General features: G+C 39.1%; 2 protein-coding genes across 6 annotated transcripts in view; one reads left to right on the top strand and one right to left on the bottom strand.

The window, feature by feature from the left end:
- Positions 1-16,442, top strand: part of LOC149078079 (solute carrier family 12 member 9) — a 26,527-nt gene extending 10,085 nt beyond the window's left edge. For all 3 annotated transcript variants that reach the window (XM_089241669.1, XM_089241670.1, XM_089241668.1), the window contains exons 8-13: positions 3,890-4,047; positions 4,660-4,742; positions 5,084-5,208; positions 6,551-6,743; positions 9,877-10,122; positions 10,323-16,442. In XM_089241669.1, the coding sequence (XP_089097795.1) occupies positions 3,890-4,047; positions 4,660-4,742; positions 5,084-5,208; positions 6,551-6,743; positions 9,877-10,122; positions 10,323-11,186 (1,669 nt within the window). In that variant the 3' untranslated portion in view covers positions 11,187-16,442. The remainder of the gene's footprint in view (positions 1-3,889; positions 4,048-4,659; positions 4,743-5,083; positions 5,209-6,550; positions 6,744-9,876; positions 10,123-10,322) is intronic.
- Positions 16,440-19,717, bottom strand: part of LOC149078078 (uncharacterized) — a 15,419-nt gene continuing 12,141 nt past the window's right edge. For 2 of the 3 annotated variants that reach the window (XM_089241672.1, XM_089241673.1), the window contains exon 2: positions 16,446-18,853. In XM_089241672.1, the coding sequence (XP_089097798.1) occupies positions 16,764-18,815 (2,052 nt within the window). In that variant the 5' untranslated portion in view covers positions 18,816-18,853 and the 3' untranslated portion in view covers positions 16,446-16,763. Of the gene's footprint in view, positions 18,854-19,717 lie in introns of all 3 variants that reach the window. The other variant, XM_089241671.1, reaches the window with a different exon arrangement.

Genomic DNA, 19,717 nt, shown 5'->3' with positions numbered 1-19,717 from the left:
CATTTCAGCACTTCGTACGGTCCATTGTAAATGGGGACGAGTGCTTGTTTCACTGTGTCTGACCACAGGAAGACGTGGGTGGTATTCTTCAGTTCCAAATGTATGTAGAGTCTCTTTTCACCATGCGCCGTTGCAGGAGTTGGTTGTGGCGGCTGCCTCTGGTCCCTTAGAATAGAGATGAATTCTGTGGGACAAGGTATGTTGTTGCTACTGTTGGTGATCAGATCGCCAGGCAATCAGCGTTCTGTGCCGTATACAAGTTCTGCTGGTGTGGCTTTGTGGTCTTCTTTGTAGCAGGATCGTAGCCCTAACATAACTGTTGGAAGTGTGTTCACCCAGTTCATATTTGACCTAGCTATCAGAGCTGCTTTCAGTTGTCGATGAACTCTTTCTATCATCCCGTTAACTTCAGGATGGTAAGGTGTCATCCTGATGTGCTGAATGGCAAGGAGTTTTGTTAGTCCGCGAAAGATGAAGCTTTCGAACTGTTGACCTTGGTCTGTTGTTATTTTCTAAGGGGTTCTGAAATGACTGATCCAACCAGAATAGAATGTCTAAGCAACAGTGGCTGCTGTCATGTCCTTCATCTGTAAGACTTCAATCCAGCAGCTAAATCAATCAATGCAAGTGAGGAAATATGTGTAATCTTGGGATGATGAAAGTGGACCAATGATATCGATGTGGACATGTTTGAAACAAGCATCTGGCATTTCAATTTTTCCTTTAGCAGGAACAGTATGTTTGTGCACCTTTGACTTTTGGCAAGTCACACAACATCAAGTCCAGGTGGTGCAGTCTTTGTGGCTTTGATACCTGGGTGACATAGATTGTGAAGAGCATCGAAAGCATGTCTTTGAAGAGTATTCGGTATATATATGGACGTTCTTGATTGGAAGATGTGTCACACCAGAGTGGTTTGTCAATACCAGCTAAATTGCAGATGTCTAGTCTTTAATGAGGAAAAATGCTTGAGAGAGTCCAGTTCACTGTAGGTCACTTGAGCTTCTGCGATCTTGGAATAGTCTATTGATAGAGGGCATGCAATGGCTCATATTGTAGAAAGAGCATCAGAGACTTGGTTTTGTACACCTGATACGTGTCGTATGTCGATAGTATGTTGTCCAATGAAGTCAAGATGTCGTGTTTGTCTGAGAGATATCTTGTGAGGCTTTTTACGAAACGCAAATGTCAAGGACGTATGATCGGTGTAGAGGATGAAATGCTTTCCTTCGATCACTGCCACATACGCTGCTAATATCTCTGTCGTAAGCGCTGTAATTCATCTCAGCTTTGGTAAGCTTCCTGGAGTAGAAAGTGAGAGGTTGCCAGTGCAAGTTGACAAGCTGTTGTAGGCAGGCACCGATTGCTGTGCTGTATGCGTCTACCATGATAGAGAGTTCGGCTGATGAATGTGGAAAAGCAAGACGGGTTTCAGAAATGAGTTTTTGCTTGCAGTCTACGAAATCTTGATTTGATGTTTTCGTCCACTCGATCTTCGCATTGCTTTTGACTTTTTTTGAAGATATGAACATAGTGGAGCTTGTGTTTCTGCTAACCCAGGAAGGAATCTTCGATAAAAGTTCAACATTCCCAGAAAACTTCAAAGTTCTTGGATGGTTGCCGGTCTAGGGAAATCTTTTATCGCCTTCACTTCATCATGAAGAGAAATCCCCTTTGATGATATCCTGTGTCCAAGAAATGTGACTTCATCTTGGAAGAATTTGCACTTCAGAGAGTTGATCTTTAGATCATGCTCGGTCAGTCGTTTGAAAACTATGTTCAGGTACTGTTTATGCTGTTCAGAGTTCGCTGATGCGATGAGGATGTCATCTATCTATCCCTCTGAAAAATTGAGACCAGCCAACACTTGGTCAATGTACCTCTGGAATGTCTGGGCGGCATTGCAAAGTCTGTAGGGCATGAAAGGAAATCCATAAAGCCCAAAAGGCATGATGACAGTAGTCTTGGGCACGTCAGCTTCTGCCACTGGAATTTGTTGATACGCTGAGACAAGGTCGATGGTTGAATAGATTGCATTCCCCTGAAGCATGTGGGTTATGTCATGGATTTGAGGAATGGGATATCTGTGTCTGGTGTGTTGATCTTATTTAGCTGATGGTAGTCACCACATATACGCCATGCACTGTTAGGTTTCTTGACCATATGAATGGGACTGGCCCCATGCATTGTTAGATGGCCGACATAATCTTTGTTTTTGCATGTCCAGAAATTGCTTTTTGGCACAAGGTAACTTTTCTGGAGAGAGACGGTGAGGTTTAGCAAAAATTGGCTTAGCCGTTGTCTCAATGATATGCTCACAGCATGGTTTGGCATTCAGCGAAGATTTACTGAGCTAACTTTGATAAGTTGCGTCACCGTCAAAAAGTTTGATTGAATACACTTCTGACTTCTTTAGTTGACAGTGTGCAGTAATGCAGTAAGGTGGGCTTGCTTCTTGTATCTTGTTGGCCAGCTCTGCATGGTGATCTTATTTAGCTGATGGTAGTCACCACATATATGCCATGCACTATTAGGTTTCTTGACCATATGAATGGGACTGGCCCCATGCATTGTTAGATGGCCGACATAATCCTTGTTTTTGCATGTCCAGAAATTGCTTTTTGGCACAAGATAATTTTTCTGGAGAGAGAAGGCAAGGTTTAGCAAAAATTGGCTTAGCCGTTGTCTCAATGATATGTTTTAATATTGGCATTCAGCGAAGGTTTACTGAGCTAACTTTGATAAGTTGCGTCACCGTCAAAAAGTTTGATTGAGTGCACTTCTGACTTCTTTAGTTGACAGTGTGCAGTAAGGTGGGCTTGCTTCTTGTATCTTGTCGGCCAGCTCTGCATGGCCTTCATTTCAACTTTTTCTGGGGGGGGGGGGGGCAAAGCACATGTACTAAATGTATGCATATATATATTTGTATATATATATATATCATTTTTAGTGTATTTTCAAAAGCCAGGGGGCAACGGCACCCCCTGCCCCCCCCTAAATGACGAGCCTGCAGCTCTGCCGTTTTGTTAGGGGTTAGTGGGCTATTGGCAGCGAGTATAGATCGAGTAGGGTTTAGCAGTTGTTGCAGGAACAGTTCTGTCAATATTTCGTCTGAAACACTGTGAGATTCCGCTCTTTGTTTTAATTCATGGAGAATGTCAGACGGTTTCCCATCTCCTAATGGCTCACAAGCAAGAAGTATCCGAAGCTGTGTAGACGAGGATTCACTGCAACGTGTGACTAGTTCACGCTTTAGTTTTTCGTATGGCTTCGAAGTTGGCGGGTCAATGAGAATGTCTCGTACTAGAGATGCGTTATCTGGAGGTAAATTTGCAATGATGTAGTTGTATTTTGTTTTTGACTTTGTTATTGGTTTTGGAGCGGCCAACTGGAAAGTGCTTTCACACATCACGAACCATAACGAAACATCACGCACGTTGAATGGCAGTATAGCTGCAGCACTCCCCTTTGCCATGGTGGTTTCTTTTGTTTCACATGCGGTGTTGCCAATCTTTAGTTTATCCATGCAATGATTTCATTTATATATTTACACTTTATTTACAACGGATAATATTTACATAATACAAACGGGAATGCTGGTAGAAAAAAATGTGGCCCTTGCACGGAGAGAGACAGGCATGTGGGTTAGTGAGTAGGACACCATCAACAACAAACAAGCAGAGCCAGACGCCTTTGACTCCAGATTTGTTGTGTGTTGCGACCAGCAGAAAATATAATAATAATTATACAAGCTGCGGAGATACTCCAGTGCCATCTCGCGGGGAGCACTACAATTCCTTACTAATAAATTGAAGAACTGTCACATAGTTTTTTTTATGTGAAGTTTTTCTTTGAATTTCACTTGCTTTTTTATATTGTTTTGTTACAGTCGTTTATTAAAGAACAATTACCTGTACATGCAGTATATAAATTTTTGGCCCCCGCTTGTTGTGGTTGGTCTCGTATCTGCTACCTTGTCAGCATCCTTGAGTAATCTGATTGGGTCATCAAGAGTCTTAGAAGCTCTGGCTAAAGATGAGATATTTGGTATGTTGCTTTCATATTAGTTTGAAAATACAATAGCAGTTTGACATATTAATTTCTACTTACTTTCTTTCTTTTTCTATCAAACCGAGCACAACTCAGGTCTATCACCATCTCTGGGCAATTTACTACCTAGTGAGTTGTGCCGGAAGTGTAATTGTGTGTGTACCTAACAGTCTGAGTGCGTATGTAGTGTTGTGCTTGATCTTTCAGTGCCGCCATCTATATTTCAAAAGTGATGTGTTATGATTGAATTACATTTATACTGTTTGCAGGTCTGTTGCTCTCTGTGGCAAGACTTTTAAAGGGAAGACCAACTTCAGCCGACCAACGTATTGGTGACGTATTAATTTCTACTCAATTGTATACTACAAGCAGTAGAAGCTTCCAGATTACAGAGTTGTGGTTCAAAGAAAATTGATCTAAACGATCTGCATTACTGGCTATTCTGAGCCTGTAGTATTCATACTCCTGAGGAGTATGTGAAAAATAATCAGCAATATGGCGGGGAAAAAAAAAACAGAAGGAGCAAAATTTTTTTTTAGGAAGGAGGCAAATTTTATGCAGGAACAATAGTTCATTCAATGAAATTGGATTTTGTTTTATTTATCATAGGAATAATTTTGAGTCCTGTTGTGAAGATGATTTACAGCGGTAATCCGGTTGCAGCTGTATTTGTGTCATGGTTTTGTGTGCAGGTAAGAAAAGAAAATAGTTTTTCTTTTACCTTGAAAATGTATTTTCACTAGTCACTAAGACCTTTTTTTCCTGTATATAATTGGAACCTTGAATGAATGCAGACGGAAACATAATAAGAACAGTCTATATTAGAATTTTCATTCATCGATATCACGTTTCTTTTTTCCTTTCCTTATTTATTCTTTTTGTTCTTTATTTTAATTTATTTCTCACTTCTGCTATTTATCATCCATGAGTTTCAATATGTTGATGAATTGATAGATTGGCTGGAAAATGAATTGATAATAATTACCAAATTACGTTTTAAGTTTTTATGAAAGATTTAATTTTTATCCTTTAGCTGATCCTGTTTATAGGATCATTGAATACAATTGCACAGATAACATCTGTATTCTTCTTGCTGTCCTATTTTGCAACAAATTTGGCATGTTTGGGTCTCGAGTTGGCATCTGCACCGAATTTCAGGCAAGTTTTGAAGGAAAAAAAAGTATTCTAGTTAGTGGCATGATTTATTTTGAATGTGTGTGCAATTTGAAATACGGCATAAGTTACAAACTTCGTAAAATTTATAATTTTTAAATTTTTTTACCTTCATATACTCATGAAAATGTTGGTGAACTTGTAAATAGGATGGTTTATTCAAAAAATTTGTTCTGGATTTAAGTAACTTGAACTTGTATATCTTCAGAGGGTCTATTTTTGTTGTCAGCCAACTGAGAGAACATTTTGGAGGTCTGCGGAGCAATTCCAACATTATTTGCAATTGTTATATCTTCTTGCTGCCAGTACAGGATTGACAGGAAAAAAAGAATTAAACGTTAATGCAACACGTAGAATGAAGGTTGTTCAATCATTATCATATGGATGTTTGTACCTTTACAAAAAAAATCTTTCTAATGGTTTGCATGAATTAAAATTATGAAATTTGGCATAGGGCTGTCTCAACTCGTGGCCCATAGGCCTCTGGTGCATAAAGTTCCTCCACGTGATAGTAAGATTTGACAGTATGACTTTCGAGAGTAAGTATATGAGAATTGGTAGGTGTACTTTCAACCAGGCATGGATCCAGAAGAGTCTATCATCCCTCCCAAGAGAAAAACAATGTGAGAAAAATTGGTCTGTCCCATAAAATATAAGGAGATCTAAAACCAACAAACACAATTATTCACACCTCTCACCAACAGAGGGGTCCTCGGGGAGGCACGTTCTTCCCCTCCAAGCTGACTTGCTCTCCAACATATTGTCCTGAATCCGTGCCTGCTTCTAACCAGGAAGGGCTGTCAGAACATCACTTTGTTCAGAGGTCCATGATGTGGTAAAGACAGCCCTGGTTGTGTAGCAGGTTGGCAATCAGCACTTTAAAACAGCAGGTCTCAACCTTTTTTGACTCGCGGAGCACTTTTCAGTACGTAATTTCTATGGCGGAGCCCTGTTTGACTCGGGGAGCCTTTTTTATATATAATTTTTATGGCGGACCCCTGTAGGCCTCTTTTTTATTTGTCTATAAAATTTTCTGATTTATTTTATTTTCCTGAAGTCGCAGCGGATCCCCTGGGAAATGCACATAGAGCGCCGGTTGAGAACCGCTGCTTTAATACATAGGTTTTTGAGTGGTATTTTGGAGGTTGAGAGTTTCGCAGTGTTGAAAGCTTTTAAAATTTTTCATTAGTAATGCAATGAAAATATCTATGTTCTAGACATATTCATTGCTCTCATAAGCATCAAATTTTCTGTGTGAACGAAAATTAATTGTTCAAATTTTTTCAACACACATCCATGATTTTGTTTTTGCTTATTTTAATTTTAGGCCATCCTTCAAATATTTTTCATGGCACACAGCGTTATTCGGGTTGTTGGGATGTCTCACTATGATGTTTGTCATTAGTCCTCTGTATGCCTCAGTTTCAATCATAATGTGTCTGCTACTGGTCATCATTCTACATCTCCGTTCTATTCCAGTACGATGGGGATCTATTAGTCAGGCACTAATCTTTCACCAGGTAAACATAGTTTTAATGTTACCTTTTTTGCTACAGGAAAATTTAATTCACAAATGCCTATTTTTTAATTACTCTTTTCATGCAAGTACTTGACGATACAGTAAACTTTCAAATGACTGATTGAAGACAAAAGATTGACAAATTTCTTTTAAACCGAAATATCAGAAACATATATCATGTTGAAATTTTATCAGTATGATTATATTAAACCTTTAAACTTTGCAATGTTCCCTAAAATTACACTTATGTGCAAAATGAAGATAATTTTTTTTTTTTTCAAATCAAATTTATTGTTATCATATAACAGTACACAAAAAAAGAAAAAAAGGAAAATTTACCAAGGAGTCAATGAAAATAATTACCCATTCTGGTAAATGCTAGTAAAAATTAGTATGGAAAACAGAATACTCAACTAAAAAAAAAAGATAAAAATTATTCAAATTAAAATAAAAATTCATGGCAACAGAAGAGTGTAATTTAAAAGCAGTTCTACATGCCGCATTTAAAAATATAATTTTTTTTTGGATGTTGGAATAAAAGCAAAAACGACTAGATGCAATGTAATTAAATTAAACTGTTACGTTATTTAAGAATTACATGAGCAACAGAAAAACATTGAAACAAATTTTCTATACCATCAAGTGAGAACATATATTGCTTGACACATTTTTTAAAGGATGATAAACTAGTATTATGATTTCTGGTGGTAATGTATTGTAGAATTTTGGGATAAGTAAAATGTTTCTACAACAGTGTTTTATGAGGTAATGGAAGTGAATACATATTATTTAGTCTATTTGAAGATAGAGATGCATAGGCGGAGATAGACTTGGAAGTCTGGGGGGCATGGTCATTATTGCTTGGGAGGGGGCACGATGATAATGTCAATTCATATACATTAAATCAGTTGACTCCACCTTTGACATTGGAAGGGGATGCCCATGCCCCCCCCCCCCATATCTCCGCCCATGTAAAGATGTATTTGAAGGCAAGGAGAATTGACCTTTGAATAGGAGGACAATGGATTTATAGAAATACACTGAAGAGCCAAAAAAACTGGTCCACCTGCCTAATATCGTGTAGGGCCCCCGCGAGCACACAGAAGTGCCGCAACACGACGTGGCACGGACTCGACTAATGTCTGAAGTAGTTCTGGAGGTAATTGACACCATGAAATCCTGCAGGGCTGTCCATAAATCCTGGAGATCTCTTCTGAACAGTATGTTGCAAGGCATCCCAGATATGTTCAATAATGTTCATGTCTGGGGATTTAGTTGGCCAGCGAAAGTGTCTAAAATCAGAAGAGTGTTTCTGGAGCCACTTTGTAGCAATTCTGGACGTGTGGGGTGTCGCATTGTCCTGCTGAAATTGTCCAAGTCTGTCGGAATGCACAATGGACATGAATGGGTGCAGGTGATCAGACAGGATGCTTACGTACCTGTCAGAGTCGTATCTAGACGTATCAGGGGTCCCATATCACCCCAACTGCACACGCCCCATACCATCACAGAGCCTCCACCAGCTTGAACAGTCCCCTGTTGACATGTAGGGTCCATGGATTCACGAGGTTGTCTTCATACCCGTACACGTCCATCAGCTCGAAGCAATTGGAACCAAGACTCATCAGACCAGGCAACGTGTTTCCAGTCCTCAACAGTCCAATGTCAGTGTTGTCGGGCCCAGGCGAGGCGTAAAGCTTTGTGCCGTACAGTCATCAAGGGCACACGAGTGGGCCTTCGGCTCCGAAAGCCCATATCGATGATGTTTCGTTGAATGGTTCGCACACTGACACTTGTTGATGTCCCAGCATTGAAATCTGCAGCAATTTGCGGAAGGGTTGCACGTCTGTCACGTTTAATGATTCTCGTCAGTCGTCGTTGGTCCCGTTCTTGCATGGTCTTTTCCCGGCCGCAGTGATGTCGTAGATTTAATTTTTTACCGGATTCCCGATATTCACGGTACACTCGTGAAATGGTCGGACGTCAAAATCCAAATTTCATCGCTACATCGGAGATGCTATGTCCCATATCTCGTGCGCCGACTATAACACCACGTTCAAACTCACTTAAATCTCGATAACCTGCCATTGTAGCAGCAGTAACCGATCTAACAACTATGCCAGACACTTGTTGTGTTATATCTGCGTTCTCTGATTGGGTCCATATCTCTTTATTTGCATACGCATGCCTGTACCAGTTTTTTTGGCTCTTCAGTTTATAATTGACGTAATGTAAGCATTCCAAGATGTTGATGAAGTTTGTATTGATGGTGTAGTAAGATTATTTGTGGTGATTCTAATTCTCTTATGGAGGCTGATTATAGGACAAAGGGTTGAAAGGTAATCAGAACCTCAGACAGTTAGACCATATAGTAGGAGTGATGGAAACAAGGAGTAATAAAGAGTTAGTAAAAACGACTGATTCAAGTAAGAAACAAAAAAGGCTTTCATGGCCATCGTGTAAATTAGAATTAAGCTTAAAATTTTTCGGGTTTTTTGGTCGACGTGAAATAGTTTTCGTCTTTCAATGTTTCGTTCACACGAGTGGTGAACATCTTCAAGAAATCTTACGTGACAGCGGGCAAAAGACTACTACTTATGCCTTCTCCCTGCTTGAGTCACACTGCCTCGTTGGGATTGGTCTGTTGAGCCATTCATGAACAGGGATTCAAACTATATTACAATATTTTTGAATTCAGTATAAGTATACAGTGCAAATCCTGTGTACTGATAATCTTTTTAACTATATTACTCTCAGGTCCTGACACATTGTTATGGTATTAATGTATTCCATCTATAATGATAAATACTGTTGCAATGCTTCTTTTTTGGTCCATTGAACATTGTTATGCAACAGTTTCACTGTATATGTTTGAATTATTCAATCATTACACTTCACTCATAGGTAGAAAAATTGATGGCAGCATTATACGCAAGCGTCACATAGAAACAAACTTCACATTATGTTTAAAACACATACACACACATTCTGGCATGCACCAGTTCATTAAAATTATGTAGGGGAATGTGTACGAGTTGCATGCACGGTTAAGTAGTAGTATATGTTTGAGATTATAAATGCAAAGGTATCCCTGTGTGATAGTATATTCAATATTCTCTATTATGTAAAAATAGGTGAGGAAATATCTTCTCTTACTGGACAGCAGAAAAGACCACGTCAAGTTTTGGCGCCCGCAATTCCTCCTACTAGTCGCAAATCCTAGGTCATGTATTCCACTGATGACATTTGCTAATGATTTGAAAAAAAGTGGATTATATGTAGTTGGGCATGTGAAAGTTGGTAGCATCGAGGAGAATGCAGTTGGTGATCCAGTCGCTGAGGAATATCCCTTATGGCTTCTGCTTCTGGATAAACTGAAAGTGGGTATTTATAAGTATTATACCTAATTTTCTGGTTCTAAAATTTTAGACAAAAATTGGCTAAACTGTTTTTCTGTCTTAAACAGCCAACATTTTTTTTTTTATGTATTTTATATTTGACTTTAATAAGCTTAGTTTCTTGTGATTTTAATTATTCACAGACTGAGCAACATGCTCAACCTCTTTTTCTTCTTATTTAGGTTAAGGCGTTTGTAGAAGTGACGATGGCCAACAGTGTTCGAGAGGGTTTTCACCATCTTGCTCGGGTTTCTGGCTTGGGTGCTATGAAACCCAACACCGTTCTTTTTGGATTTTACGATCGTAACAGACCCGAAGACTTTTTTGAGAAAGACTCGATGTACAAGGAGCTTCAAAGGGTTGTTTTGAACGACCAGGTATTTTTGCAATTACGTGAGGATGATTCAGATAGATATCTCAGTGCACAAGAGTACGTGCAGATGATCTGGGACTGCATATTCCGCCTGCAAAAGAACGCATGCCTAGCCAGGCATTTCCATCGACTAAACAAAGAGCAAATAGTCAAGAAAAATGGTAAAATCAAATACATAGATGTTTGGCCAATGAATTTCTTCAAGCCAGAGAACTTGTTGACCATAGACAACTGCTGGCAGTTCGTTATGCAGTTAGCATGCATCTTGAACATGGTCACAGGGTGGAAAAAGCACACCAAAGTTAGAGTGTTCATGTGCATCAGTGCTCATTCTGAAAATGCAGAACAGCAGATGTCGATATGGGAGAATATGTTGCGTCTCCTTAGAGTAAATGCGTCTATAAGTATTATTTTTTGCGATCATATTCTCGGGCTTTTGGATTATGATGAAAAAAACTTACCACTTATTAACACTGGGTATTTTTCCGCTATAAACGCTTTGATAAAGCAGCACAGTCACCAGACTGGTGTGTTATTTATGTATCTGGCTCCTCCTCCTGCGAATCCCAAAGAACATTTGTCGTATTTGGAGAAGCTGGATACCATGACAGCTAGTCTTCCTCCAGTTCTTCTCGTTCACGGCATCATGCCAGTGACATCCACTACTTTGTAGGAAGCATATAGTTTTAACACAGTGATGCTATCAAAGATTACTATTTTTTATTTAAGGTGTCGGTGTATATTTAAGAGAATTTCATTTTAATTTTTTTAACTTGTGTGCGTGTATGTCTGTGCACTTTTATTTTAAGCATGGAAGGAATCTTGTGTCACATGTGCGGTACTGTGATGAGAGAAATGTGAGGATGAAATATTGATGTTTTCATCTATTTGATCTGTTCTGTCTTTAATATTTTGTTATTTCTCTTTGTTTTCCTGTTCAAAGCCAGTCAATCTAGTTCCTTTATTTTTTATTTTTCAATAACATTACATCCAATTAATTTTGTTTGATCAGCAAATTTTACTGTCATTCAGGCTCAAATGTTCCGTTATTCCTATGGGATGTGAAGCAAAGTGTGTCTGGTTCTTCAATGCAGAGCTGCTCTTAACAGACATGACCTGGTGCAGAAATAATAGGGGAGGCCGGAGTGCATCTAGACCAGCATTTCTCAATCTGTGGTCTGCAGCAGTGGCATAGGTGGTCCGCAAACAGATTGGATAATTTTATTCTAACTGAATGAAAAATGGGGAGAGATAGACAGCTTTTTTCCTCAGCCCAAGATATCAAGGAAACAGATATTTTCTGAATAACTCCACACTCACTTGATGAAAATTCAGCATTATTGGTGTAAAAAAATTCCAGGATTGATGAAAATTTAGAATTTATGCAGGAAATAATTCAAGAATTGATGAATGCTCCCAACAATTTACCTCCAACAGGAAAGGACCCTACAAAGCGAGGGAGGGGTGTATTAGGGTCTAAATTGTTTATCCCAGTGCAACCACACTTGTCGCACGGGGGCGACTCTGCTTCAATGTCTTTCATGTTTAAAAATCGCATATGATTTACCGTATATACTCGTGTATAAGCCGACCCCCCCCCCCCCACTTCAGGACCATCAAAACAGCAATAAATTGAAAACCTGTGTATAAGCCAACCCCAAAAAATCCGTGCATTTTAGAGAAAAAAAATTCTTATATTTTCAGGCAAAATGAATAATTAAGGAAATTTACAATAGAAAATGATTCAAACTTTTTTATCTATTTCTTTTGAGTCTCCAAGCTCATCGTAATCCATCGGATCATTGTAGGGGGTGTGGCATCTTTGTTTTTATCCTCATCTGGGCTGTCATTGCCATTGTCACTTTTAAAGATGATATCATCTTCAGTTCTGTCCATCGCATTGTTGATGCAACACTTTTTTAAGGATCGAATGATAATTTCGGTGGAAACAGAATTCCACGCCTCATGTACTCATTGGCACACCAAGCCAATATCAGGTTTCTTCAAGGCACCACTTTTTGTAGTTTCTTTATCATCGGAACTCATCCATTGGATGCACAAATTCCTCAAATAGTCTTTGAGAGACTTGTTGATGCTCACATCTAAAAGCTGTACAATCGACGTTAGCCCACCAATGATGTTTTCGATTTCTTTGCGTCTGCTTTGATATTATCGGTTCTGTGGGGTTCAAACATATCCCATACAAATAATGCTGGTTTCTCGAACACTGCTACAAAAATGACTATTGATTGCGGAGGTCGGTATTTTCTCATTAAAAACTGACTCAAGTATAAGCCGATCCCCCCCCCCCACACTTTAGGAACAAATTTTTCCACAACAAAACTTGGCTTATACACGAGTATATACAGTAATTATGTTTTATGCTTTTGTACAGAGTCAAATGACATATTCTGAAAGTTTCAAAGTCTCTTCTGTGTGATTTTTTAAATAAAAGTTTGGTTGTACTGTGCTCACCGCGTAGTGAAATCATCTTGGAGAATTTTGATTATATTGAACGAAGTGATTTTTATGACCAGTGAATGACAAAATGAGCATTTGAAAAATATTTACATGCATAGTATTTTAACATACTGTAATGTCAAAATTTTATGTGCACTATGCCGATGATGCATAGTGCTGTTAAATAGTAAGTCATTATCTTTCACTATTAATTAACCCTCCGTCGAGCACAACATATAAAATGCACAATGTAAAATGAGTTTGCAATGTGTCTGAGAGACACATTGTGCCCAACAGAGGGTTAAGAAAACTGTTGTCTCACATTATATGATGACTTTCTAATAAAAAAATCTGGGATCATTTGTTCTCTTAGCTACTTGAATTTTTATACTTTACCTATGGTAGTTTTTACGATGGAATCAGTTGCTTGATATCATTTGTGTGTGAAAAATCATAAAAGTTCCTTTAGTGTTTGGCGTTAGCTCTTCTTTGCTCTAGTATTTCGATTTGCTGTGGGAAATTTCATCGAAAAGGAGTTGGTTTTATCAAGTGAGAATTCTATGATGTTATAGCATTGATTTGAATTCATTCTTAGCAATTCAGAGTTTTTACCAGTGATTTCAATAGCGATGGGGCACCGTATTTGTAGCGTTTGATGTACAAAAGTTTTTCAGTTTTGTGTAATATTTGTGGAAATGTGTGTTGTGCACACCCAGTGCAAAAGTTCGAACAATTTTCAATTTTTAAAGAAATGTAATAAACATAAAATTCTCACACAATTGAGAATATTCCCAAATTAAAAGTTGTCATTATGAGGTGATTATGTGCCGAAAATTGTTTCGTTTTAAATGTTTCTGGCAATGGAAACTGGATTATATTTCATAACATAAACAAAATTAGTATAAGTTTTTTTAATTAGTTAAAAGAAAAATCAATATTCTCGATTATTCTCCAATTTTTACTTCCAGGAGAATATTCTACCCTCACATCTCTAGTCACAAGATTTCTGATTGATTTTCCTAGGGCCTACTTTTGAAAATGCTATGGATTTGTAATTGCTGAAAAAAAGCCTTTCTCATTTCAACTTCAGTACTTTAGTTCTAATCAACAATGCATCTTAACAAACTAGTTCTGTGAAGTCCTTGGACTAGTCACAAAATTTCAAAATAATTGTTCTTAACCTCTGTGACCCCCGCTCCCAAAAACTGGATGCTTTAATGAATCCATGATGATTAAATTACTTTCTGAACTTTTGCAGTGTTGTGGGTGTATTGCTGTAATTCGATATAGTGATGTTCTTGAATGATGTTATGTGAGATGAAAAATATTTTTACCCACTCAATGTGAAAAGAGCTTTTCGATTAAACGTTCTTAAAATTGGATTATACGTGTCTCCAATATTTTTTAAGATCATCATATTATATTATTATATATGGCAGACCAATCATTTCACAACATATCTTCATGATTTTAACTTTAAGTTAACTTTTAACTTTTTAAGTTTACCTCGCAATTGATTGCTGATGTATGTATGCCCTTGATGTTAAGTTATATAGACATGCAGGGCATCTATAATTGTACTCAGTATGCTTTAAGCTGTCTACAACTTTAACTACCCATCAGAAAGCTATGAAACAATGTGTTTTCTATTTATGAAATCAAAATGTTTGGGAACATCTTGAGGAAGGAATGGTAATGAATTGAGGGGGGGGGAATCAGTACTAGAATTTGCCACTAGATGGTGTTTTCTATGTAAATTAAAGCGTATGTGCTATTTTATAAACATGATGATTCTGCAGCCACACATGCAGAAATGTTTGGTTTTTAAAGGGGCTTCGAACATTCTTTCCAGCCCTTCATCAAGACTTTTCCCAAAGATAAATAATTTTCTGATAAGTAACTTGGTTTGCAAATAGCTCATGACATGACAACGTTAGTGACACACAGTTATCGGAGATCTAAAATTGTATTATAATGTAACTTATCTTGTAGCATTCTTGCTATTATATTTTATACGTAAAGATATTTTGGTGTTGAAGTTAAAAAAAAAGAAGATATATTTGGTGGTATTTATTTTTGAGCTTAGCCTTTATTAATTGTATCCTTGAACACTAGTGCATCGTAATGTATTTTATGACAGAGGTTCCCAAAGTTGATAGGTCCTACACCACTAATGTTCACCTAGTCTCTTACACATTATCTGACCACAGGCATCTTCCGTACATGTACATGTTTCAAGTTACCAACCAACCACACAGAAGAAGTTTATATCTATATATTATATATTATTATAAATGGGTAGCGAGCTTCCAAAGTGCAAGGAAACAACTGATGTGGATTAATATGATTAAATCGATTGTTCTCTACCTTCTTTTCTCCCCATCTGAAAGAATTTTCTGGCTATGGCTCCTGGGGTGGTTCCACCTTTAGTGTGATTACATTGGCTATTCTATCATTAGGGTTATACAGAAATTATTGGATCAGAATAGCAGGCCATTCTTGCAAAAGCACAGAGGTTAATTCTGGCTCTGGATGAATTGTTACCCCCATTACAGAGCAACAGAACTGTCTGGAATGTCACCAGAGTTGTGTTTATGAGAAGGAGGGGAGTGGGGAGACAAAACTAAGCAGGTTACAGCCCCAGAGTGGAGAATTTTCACTAAAATAGGAGGGCAAGTGACTTTGGATATGCCTGTTCTCACCTTGTTGTGACCCTGCTCTGAACGAACTTGTCAGTTTGTAGTTACTAACAGATGAGGTTGTAGCCAAAATGTAAGAAAATGACTGAAAAAAGGGAAAGAGATTTTCCAAACCTATTGTTCTACCACTTTGCCACCTTCCAGAACAAAATTTCTGGCTACAGGCCTGCTAACAGAGGACATCTGAGTATTTTCTCTGCATGCTCGTGGCTCGATTTCCCAACAAGATTCGGGGGGGGGGGGGTTTCAACTATTGTCTGTAATAACTCCATTGAATTTCAAAAATATATATGCGCTTTTCTGACGCTCTATTTTTGTTAAAATAGCACCTCGAAAAACCATCCCCTCCATGTCTTCCAATGGAAGAATTGTGACAGAGAGTAGGCACGCATCACTGTGGAGAGTCTTGTGTTAGTTATCAATTCAATTTGTGCGCCCTTTATACAATTATCACACATCACCAAAGCTTTTGAAATTTTTTTAGTTGACTTTTCTGTTTATGAAATGAGATTTTTACATTCAGGCACATAACAGTGATATTGTTCTTTTTTGTCTTTGGATCTCACAGCATGTCTTTAGTGTGCAATATCTGCGATAACTTATGTTGTTTGCGATAACTATATAACCATATTGTTATTTGCAGATGAAATCCTGTCTCAAATTGTCTTCACATGCATGTGGTTTTCTCCTTTCTTTGTTAAAATTCTGTCATCACCTGTGATTGTATTTATAGTTACTAATAATGAAAATAAAAAATTCTGTTTTTGCAATTTGGCATAGTAGGTAATTTTTATTTCAAGTTTACAACAATTAACAGTAACAAAAATTACGAAATGAGGATGCGATAGAACATAATTATCCATCAAGTAAACAGGAGATTTTTTTTTCATCAATTTATACTGACTTAAGTTCAGTTGAAAATGGAAGAACCCCAATTCACATTGAGAGACCCTGTTTTTCTTTGGGTAAGAGACAGATGGCACCTGCATGAGAGGAATGTATAACTTGTGCACTCAACAATCGTAGGATAGAAATTTAAACATTCCTCAAACTTTGAAGACACCGGCATGTGGCTAGGCATATTTTTTTTATTAGTATGTAAGAGCACGGGCTACAGTGAGACCTTCGTTCTGGTCATATCTGCATATTGGACAAGTACGTTCCGTTTTCAACCATTCGGAAATGCAATGCTTATGAAAAATGTGATTACAAAGTAGAGGCATCATTTCTTGACCAACTTCTGCTTCCACAAGGCATATCGAACATTCTGGCTTCTTGTGCTCGTTGGAAATCGTGAAACTGGGCAAATGCTCTGTTATATTTTCACTTGAACCCAATGGAGACACATCGTCGATCACGTCTTCTGCCGCTCTTGCTCTGTTCAACTGTTCAGCTATTCTCAAGCCGTTCATCATGCTTTCTAGTATCCTCACTCTGACAATATTGCGTTCTGCCACTGCATACGCTACTCTTCCATCGCGTACTACTCGTGTAGGCTCGGCTACCGTTCTATCGTGTACCACTCGTATAGGCTCGGCTACTGCTCGTATTGGCTCGTCCGTTCTTCTAACGCGTTCTGTTCGCCTTCCATCACGCACCATCAGTACCCCGATCAATCTTTCTGCACGATCTGCCCATCGTGTTTCGTTTTCTCTCTCATCATGATCTGTCCATGTTCTATCATTTCCCGCTCTTCCTCTATCACGCAGTATCGTCTCGTTCCATCTTCCGTCACGTTCTGGCGTTCCGTTCCATCCTCCATGAAGCTCTGCCATTCCGCCCAATCCTTCATCACGCCCAGTCCAACTATTATAATTTCTAGCTCTTCTTCCATCACGCTCTGTCGTTTCGTATAGTCTCGTATTACGCTCTGTCCATGTTCTATTGTTTCTTGTCGCCGCGCTCCCTCTTGCGTTACCTGCAATCCATCTTCTACCGTTACCTGTCGTTTCGTTCCATCTTCCACCACGCTCTGCCGACCCGTTCCACCCCCCATCATGATCATCTATCCATATTCCATCATTCCCTGATCCTCCTTCATTACGCTCTATCGTTTCGTACAATCTTACATCATTCTCAGTCCATGTTCTGCTGTTTCCGGTCGCCTCGTTCTCTCTTACATTACGATCTGTCCATCTTCTACCGTTTCTCACCTCTCTTCTGTTACGTTCTATCATCTCGTCCCATCTTATATCGGGCCCTGCCTGCCCGTTCCATCCTCCGTCACGATCTGCCGGATTGCTACCATTTCCTGGCCCTCTTCCACTACGTTCGGTCGTCTCGTACAGCCCTGTACCACGTTCTATCAATCTTCTATTGTTTCCCGTCGTTTCGTTCCGATCTATCCATCTACCGTTTCCCGCACCTCTTCCGTTACGCTCTACCGTCTCGTACAATCTTATATCACGCCCGGTACTTCCTCTGCTGTTTCCTGTCGTTTTGTCCCACCTTCCATCACGTTCTGCCCAATTCCCATCGTTCCTAGTCCCTCTTCCACCATGTTCTGTCGTTTCGTACCATCTTTCATTCCGTTCTGCCCAATTTCCACCGTTTCTAGTCCCTCTTCCGCCATGTTCAGCGGCCTCGTTCCGTTCTGCCCAATTCCCACCGTTTCTAGTCCCTCTTCCGCCATGTTCAGCGGCCTCGTTCCGTTCTGCCCAACTCCCACCGTTTCCAGTCCCTCTTCCGCCATGTTCAGCGGCCTCGTTCCGTTCTGCCCAACTTCCACCGTTTCTAAACCCTCCTCCACCATGTTCTGTCGTCTCGTACCATCTTTCATTCCGTTTTGCCAATATCCTGTTTCCAGTTCCTCTTCCGTCATGTTCCGTCGTCTCGTTACTACCTCTCTCATTCAGTTCTGCCCAACTTACAACGTTTCCGGCTCTTCTGCCATCATATTCTGTCACCTCATTCCATCTTTCATTCCGTTCTTCCCAGCTCCTACTGTTTCCAGTTCCTCTCCCACCATGTTCTGTCGTCTCGTTCCATCTTCCACCACGCCCTGCCGACCCTACATGTTCCGTCAAATCATTCCGTTCAGTCCATCTTCCGTTTCCTCTCTTTCTTCTATTGCGTTTTCCTCTTTTGTTCCGTTTTCCACCACGTTTTGCTGCAGTATTCCCGATTGTTCCGTAATGTTCCATCCTATTCCACTGTCCTCGGGATTTTTCTTATGAGACCCCTGAAGAAAAAAAAGATTTCCTTAAATTCTCATTTGTTAAGACTTAGTGATTTCAATGAATGGAAATGAAAGTAATTTTTTCATCTCGCCATGTTTTAAGTACATATAAATTAGAAATTCCTCCTGCTCTGAAAAAAGTTTGATATTTCGCTTATCTTCACAGTAAAATATTTCGTTTCAGATTATATTAAATACAAAGTTCATCCGAAAGGGGGCGGGGATTAGGGGCCCCGGTCCCCCAAGAAATGTTAAAAAAGGACATATAATGGATTAATGTGCTTAGGGGTTATTAAGTATTAAGTCAGCATCGATGGGAGGTTTCCGATTTGCTGACTTTTGATGATAAGGGGGGAGGGGTAGATGATGCTTACGACATCAAACACCCTTTATGAAAACATGAAATATTCTTAATAGCATCTTACTCGCTGCGTCAAAAACGAGTAAAACCTTTCGCTAGTTTGTGGGCACCTGAACTAACACTCTACCTGTTGATATGTCCCCTACACACAGCCACTTCAGTGATCTCTAAATGTTTCATGGATCCAAGTGATCTGGAAATGTGCCGCGCGTCATACAAGTGATCCGTGATTATGTCGCGGATCACTTAAGTAATCTGAGAATGTGCCGTGGGTAACTTTAGTGATGTAGAACCGCACTGGGGCCGCACCGGTGCTCTAAAACTGTGCCACATGTCACTGCAGGCATCTTTAAATATGCCACGGATCGCTAAAACGTTCTGGAACTATTGCGAGTCACTTAAGTGATCTGTGAATGTAGAGATGTAAAATTCTCGAGAATAATCTTTCGGAGAATATAATTATACTACTATATTTTACTAAATATTTTTTGCATTAAAAAATAAAT

This window comes from Pholcus phalangioides, unplaced genomic scaffold, assembly GCF_987345545.1.
Source record: "Pholcus phalangioides strain wild (caught in Gottingen) unplaced genomic scaffold, Ppha-v1.0 ptg000014l_1, whole genome shotgun sequence".
Taxonomy (NCBI): domain Eukaryota; kingdom Metazoa; phylum Arthropoda; class Arachnida; order Araneae; family Pholcidae; genus Pholcus; species Pholcus phalangioides.
The sequence above is the reverse complement of the archived record's forward strand: the minus strand, read 5'-3'. Positions and strand labels throughout refer to the sequence as shown.